Source organism: Sorex araneus, chromosome X (genome assembly GCF_027595985.1).
Source record: "Sorex araneus isolate mSorAra2 chromosome X, mSorAra2.pri, whole genome shotgun sequence".
Taxonomy (NCBI): Eukaryota; Metazoa; Chordata; class Mammalia; order Eulipotyphla; family Soricidae; genus Sorex; species Sorex araneus.
The window spans coordinates 306,398,975-306,405,738 of record NC_073313.1 but is presented as its reverse complement, the minus strand read 5'-3'; the positions used below and the strand labels follow the sequence as shown (position 1 = coordinate 306,405,738).

Genomic DNA, 6,764 nt, shown 5'->3' with positions numbered 1-6,764 from the left:
ATACACTGGACCTGGGCTTGCTGAGGGCTGCCAAAGTGAAAAGAGATGTGTGGAAAGGTAATACAGTTTGTAGGGTGTTTGCCTTGCATGTGGCAAACCAAGATTCAATCCTTGGCATTCCATAGGGTATCTATCCCACAGCCCATCACCAAGTCTTGTCAGGATTGATTCCAGAGTATAGGGCCAGAAGTAAGTCTAAGGAACTAATAAGTGTGCTCCAAAACAAAAAAAAATAAAAAATTTGAAAAAGAGATGTATAGTAAAGATGTGAGCTGAAAGAGCACAGTGCATTCAAGGTGAATTTGGTGGATACAACTCATCTCACCAATCCCTTCTGGACTCATTTCCATTGGGTCAGCACAGAAGAGAATCTTTCAGGGAAAGAGGGACTGAAAAACATGGAAAACTCTTTCTTTTTTTTTAATTTTTTTTATTTTATTCTTTAATTAGTGAATCACCATGAGGGTACAGATACAGATTCACACATGTTAGAACTTATTTTTCCCTCATACAATGTTACCAACACATCCCTCCACCAGTGCCAATTTGCCATCACCAATAAACCCAGTATCCCTCCCCTCATATCACTCCCTTTTGATCTCTCTCTCTCTCCAATTGGGTGTTGTGATTTGCAATAGGAGTATTGAGTGGCCATTGTGCTCAGTCTCTAGTCTACTTTCAGCGCACATCTCCCTTCCCAGGCGGGATCTCCAACCACATTTTACTTGGTGTTCCCTTCTCTATCTGAGAAACCTTTTCCCCAGCTGTGAGACCAGCTTCCAAGCCATGGAGCCAACCTACTGGTACTTATTTCTACTATTCTTGGATATTGGTCTCCTATTCTGTTATTTTATATTCCACAGATGAGTGAAATCTTTCTATGTCTGTCTCTCTCTTTCTGACTCATTTCACTTAGAATGAAACTTTCCAAACATGGAAAACTTTCTAAAGAAAAAAAAAGTGCATGTCAGTGGTTTTAGGAAGGCAGAGAGCTTTCCTAAATGTGGAGAACAAACTTCCTAATCTGAGGCATAGCAGGAAGTGGTGAGACTGTCTCTCAGGAATAAATTTGGACACAGCTTGTTAACCAAGGCCCCAGAAGTTTACTTCTGTTAATTCATTTCTGGTTGGTAGTGATGACATCTCTAAACCCCCAAAATACCAGGATATCAATGCCAAATGGAAGATTGCATGCCCCCAATTTGATCCAAAGATGTAAAGTGGAAGGAGTCTAAAATTCCTAGAGGGTCTGTGTGGATGTGGTCTGACAGAGCCTGTCCATGGGAAAAGAGAGCAAGAAGCCATGTCCTGACTCCCAGGAGACCAGTGGCCCCTCCCTTCTGTGCTCATACTAGGGCCCTCCAGGGGCCCGGGGATGACCATGTTCTTTGTGGGCAAAGTTCTGCTTCCCCACAGGGACCCACACCCCTGACTTCCCTGCAGCTGGGCTGGTCCCCACACACACCCTCCCCCCTCTGCCTGCCCAGCCTGCCCAGCCCCCTCTCATTTGCAAGTCCTCAGAGCTCATGCCTGGACACTCAATAATAGTCTGTGTCCCCCTGCAGGGTCAGTCTCTGTCACACCCAGAGTGGACATGAGGGCCCCTGTGCAGCTCCTCAGCTTCCTGCTGCTCTGGCTCCCGGGTAAGGAGGGAAATGAGGGTTTACTGGAGGTTTAATGAGGTTTCAGGGAAGATAACTTTAAAATACAATGAATGTTGGTAATGATGTGTGTTTCTATTTTCAATTCCAGTTTCCTGGTGTGATGTCCAGATGACCCAGATTCCCTCCATGTCTGCATCTCTGGGAGACAAAGTCACCATCACCTGCAAGGCCAGTCAGAGCATTAGCAATTATTTAGACTGGTATCAGCAGAAACCAGGGAAAGCTCCCAGGCTCCTGATCTATAGGGCAACCAATTTAGGACCAGATGTCCCTTCCCGGTTCAGTGGCAGTGGATCTGGGACAGATTTCACTCTCACCATCAGCACCTTCAAGGCTGAAGATGTTGCCACTTATTACTGTCTACAGTATGATAAGCTCCCTCCCACAGTGATACATACCCGTACATAAACCCCCAGAGATCAGCTGTGTGAGTCTGGGCAGCCCCAGCACCTCCTCCCAGAGTCTCCCCAGCTGAGGGTGTGTCAGATGTAGCCAGGCTGTGCAATGATGGACAATTCTGGTCCATGTGAAAGTAACAGTATTAGGCTCCATTATTCTCCATCTCATCCCAGCCTCACCGGCATGACAACAGAACTACAGATTGAATTTATAGAGATAATTTTCCTGAAGTAACAGTTGACAGTGTAATTTAGAGTTCATATGTGCTGTCCTGGTCACTCTAGAGGCCTAGAAACCATGTTTTACTGGATATTTTTAATAATCACAAATATTGCCATCCTTCTTTTGAGGACTCTTGAGCAGCTTCATAGCTCACACTGTGGGTATATCACAGGGTGCATCCTCACGCGCCATGATGTCCTGTCTGATGTGGGCAGAGGCTGATGGCCCGAGGCTCCTCGCTCGTGTAGAATCTCTGGGTTCAGATCTGGTCCGGATAATTTCAGAGGAGGCACGAAGTTGTTGAGAAGTCAACATCAGGTGTCAGGAGCCCTCTGCTCCCTGACATTTTGCCACGCTCACCTGTCATTTCTTCCTACTTCTTTTCTGAAATTACATCTGTGTCATGTGAGGATGAAAGAAAGTTCTGCTTTCCACCGAGATGCGACCCGGGTGGCCACAGGTTCGTGTGGCCACTCTGCTGCTTATCGGCTATGATCTCCGAGGCCAACTAGACTACTTTTGGTTCCAGCAGCTGCTTGCAGAAGTGTCTCTAGACTGTGAACTAAGCCATAGCCCCTCGCCGGCCAAGGAGGGAAAAGGTCTTTCTTTCCCAGCCTTTTTTCCCTTTTTGGGAAAGACGGTGTGGAGTCCACATCTTATAAGGACCATTAAGGAGGTACTTGGAGGCAGGGGAAGAAGAAAAAAAGAGAGGTATGAACATACAACAGCGGGACGCTCGGGTGATCTCGGGACGGTGGCAATACCGGCGTGCTCTCTGCCGAGATGCAATCTGGGTGGCCACACATTTGTGCGACGCTCTACTGCTGATCGACCACGATCCGGAGGCCAGCTAGACTACGTTTGGTACCAGCAGCTGCTTGTAGAAAGTCTCTAGACTGTGAAATGAGCCATAGCCCCATGCTGCCCCAGGAAGGGAAATGATGCAATTTCTAACATAAATCTCCTTGGACTTAGTTACTAAAATACTAAAATACAGAAATCCTAAACTGTATCTCTTCATTCTCAGCAATGGAAAACTAATTATCAAATGTTTCCTTTTCAGCAGGGCTTTTTTTTGGGGGAAACTCCAACAACAAGAGTGAGTTTTGTGTTGAAATGTGGAATGAAATCAAGGTAAAGAGAAAGTGAAGTGAAATTTATCAGCTATGCAGGCGGGGGTTGGGGGTGGTGGGGTGGGAGGTATACTGGGGTTTTTGGTGGTGGCATGTGCACTGGTGAAGGGACGGGTGTTCGAGCATTGTATAACTAAGACATAAGCAGCCTGAAATCATTGTATTGTTCCACATGGTGATTCAATAAAATAAATGAATTTAGAAAGAAAGAGAGAAAGAAAGAAAGAAAGAAAGAAAGAAAGAAAGAAAGAAAGAAAGAAAGAAAGAAAGAAAGAAAGAAAGAAAGAAAGAAAGAAAGAAAGAAAGAAAGAAAGAAAGAAAGAAAGAAAGAAAGAAAGGAAGGAAGGAAGGAAGGAAGGAAGGAAGGAAGGAAGGAAGGAAGGAAGGAAGGAAGGAAGGAAGGAAGGAAGGAAGGAAGGAAGGAAGGAAGTTGTGCTTAACTCCTGGTGACACGCATCCCTCCTGAATTCCTGGCCCCCTGTTAGTTGTTACTTCCCAACTAATTGAGCAGTCTATTTATTTATTTAATTATTATTTGGGGGGTCCTTCTTTTATTTATTTATTTATTCATTCATTTATTTATTAGTGAATCACTGTGGGGGTATCAGTACAGACTTACAAACTTTCATGCTTGTGTTTCAGTCATACAATGATCGAGTACCCATCCCTCCACCAGTGTCCATTTTCCACAACCAACAGTCCCTGCATCCTTCCCCCCCATCCTTGTCCCATTCCCCTCCCCCCACCCCACCTCTGTGGCAGGGCATTCCCTTTTGCGCTCTCTCTCTCTCTCTCTCTCTCTCTCTCTCTCTCTCTCTCTCTCTCTCTCTCTCTTCTTGCTTTTTGGGTCACACCTGGTGTTGCACAGAAGTTACTCCTGGATCCACACCAGGAATTACTCCTGGCCATGCTCAGGGGATCATATGGGATTCTGGGAATCGAACCCGGGTCGGCCGCATGCAAGACAAACGCCCTACCCGCTATGCTTTCACTCCAGCCCCTCCCTTTTGCTCTCTCTCTTCTCTTGGGTATTGTGGTTTGCAGTAGTGGTATATAGTGGTCATCGTGTTCAGTCTATAGTCATCTTTCAGCCCGCCTGTTCCATCCCAAGCAGGCACCCTTTACTTGGTGGTCCCTTCTCTATTTTCTTTCCCCCCAGGATGGGAGGCTGGCTTCTAAGCTGTGGAGTAATCAGTAATCCTCCTGGTACTTATCTCTGATGTTCTTTGGTGTTACTCTCCCATTCTGTTACTTTACATTCCACAGATGAGTGCAATCTTTCTATGTCTGTCTCTCTTTCTGACTCATTTCACTTACCATGATACTTTCCATGTTGTTCCACCTATATGCAAATTTCATGAGTTCATCTTTTCTAACACCTGCATAGTATTCCATTTGTGTAGATGTACCAAAGTTTCGTTAACCGGTCATCTGTTCTCAGGCACTCTGGTTTTTTCCACATTCTATCTATTGTAAACAGTGACAGTGTTGCAATGAACATGTAATTGCAGATGTCATTTCTACTATACTTTTTTGCATCTCTGGGATATATTCCCAGAAGTGGTATTGCTGGGTCAAATGGGAGCTCAATTTCTAATTTTCTGAAAAGCGTCCATACTATTTTCCAAAAGTGCTGAGCCATTCGGTATTCCCACAAGTATTCTGTGCATGGTTGACTTCTATCTTCAGTGCATTGTGGTCTGAAAAGGTAGTTTATACAATTTCTATCTTGCTGAATCTATTTAGGTATGTTTTGTGACCCAGCACATGGTCTGTTTTGGAAAATATTCTGTGTGTGCTGAAAAATAAATGTGTGTTCTTTCTTTTGGGGATGCAAAGCCCTGTATAGATCTATTAGCCCTCTCTCTCTTCTATCTCTTCCTTCAAAGCCAGTATTTCCGGGGCTGGAGTGATAGCATAGCGGGTAGGGCATTTGCCTTGCACATGGCCGACCCGGGTTCAAATCCCAGCATCCCATATGGTCCCCTGAGCACTGCCAGGAGTAATTCCTGAGTGCAGAGCCAGGAGTAACCCCTGTGCATCGCCAGGTGTGACCCAAAAACAAACAAACAAACAAAAAAACAAAGCCAGTATTTCCATGCTGAGTTTTAATCTTGTTGATCTATCTAGAGGTGATAGGACTGTGTTGAAGTCTCCAGCTACTATTGTGTTGCTAGCAATGTCCTTGTTCGAATCTGTTAGCAGTTGTTTTAAGTACTTAGGAAGTCCCTTGTTAGGTGTGTACAAGTTTAGAACTGTGATTTCTTCCTGCTTTACATATCTCTTGACTAGGAAGAATTGGCCTTCGCTGTCCCTTCTAATCTTTTTCAACCTGAAATCTATGTTGTCAGATACTAGTATGGCCACCCCAGCTTTTTTTTTTTTTTTTTTTTTTTTTTTTTAAATTTATTTATTTTTAATTAGAGAATCACCGTGAGGGTACAGTTACAGATTTATACACTTTTGTGCTTATACTTCCCTCATACAAAGTTTGGAACCCATCCCTTCACCAGTGCTCATTCTCCACCACCCGTAAACCCAGTGTCCCTCCCACCCACCCCAATCCCATCTCCCCCCCACCCCACCCTGCCACTGTGGCAAGGCATTCCCTTCTGTTTTCTCTCTCTAATTAGCTGTTGTGGTTTGCAATAAAGGTGTTGAGTGGCCGCTGTGCTCAGTCTCTAGCCCTCATTCAGCCCGCAACTCCCTTCCCCCACATGGCCTTCGACTACAATGTAGTTGGTGATCGCTTCTCTGAGTTGACCTTTCCCCAGAACGTGAGGCCAGCCTCGAAGCCATGGAGTCAACCTCCTGGTACTTATTTCTACAGTTCTTGGGTGTTAGTCTCCCACTCTGTTATTCTATATACCATAGATGAGTGCAATCTTTCTATGTCTGTCTCTCTCTTTCTGACTCATTTCACTCAGCATGAAACTTTTCATGCCCATCCACTTGACTACAAAATTCTTGACCTCCTTTTTTCTAACAGCTGCATAGTATTCCATTGTATAGATGTACCAAAGTTTCCTCAACCAGTCATCCGTTCTGGGGCATTCGGGTTTTTTCCAGATTCTGGCTATTGTAAACAGTGCTGCGATGAACATACATGTGCAGATGTTGTTTCGATTGTACTTTTTTGCCTCTCTGGGATATATTCCCAGCAGTGGTATTGCTGGGTCAAATGGGAATTCAATATCTAATTTTTTGAGAGTCGTCCATATTGTTTTCCAGAAGGGCTGAACCAGTCGGCATTCCCACCAGCAGTGAAGAAGGGTCCCTTTCTCCCCACATCCTCTCCAACAGCGGTTGCTTTTGTTCTTTTGGATGTGTGCTAGTCTCTGTGGTG

General features: G+C 44.8%; 1 gene segment (V, D, J or C); it reads left to right on the top strand.

Annotated features, from left to right (window-relative positions):
- Positions 1-1,594: 1,594 nt before the first annotated feature.
- On the top strand, positions 1,595-2,072 carry LOC101537791 (immunoglobulin kappa variable 1D-33-like). The segment is given in 2 exon segments: positions 1,595-1,643; positions 1,753-2,072. Coding segments are annotated over 2 exon segments (369 nt in total).
- Positions 2,073-6,764: the final 4,692 nt, after the last annotated feature.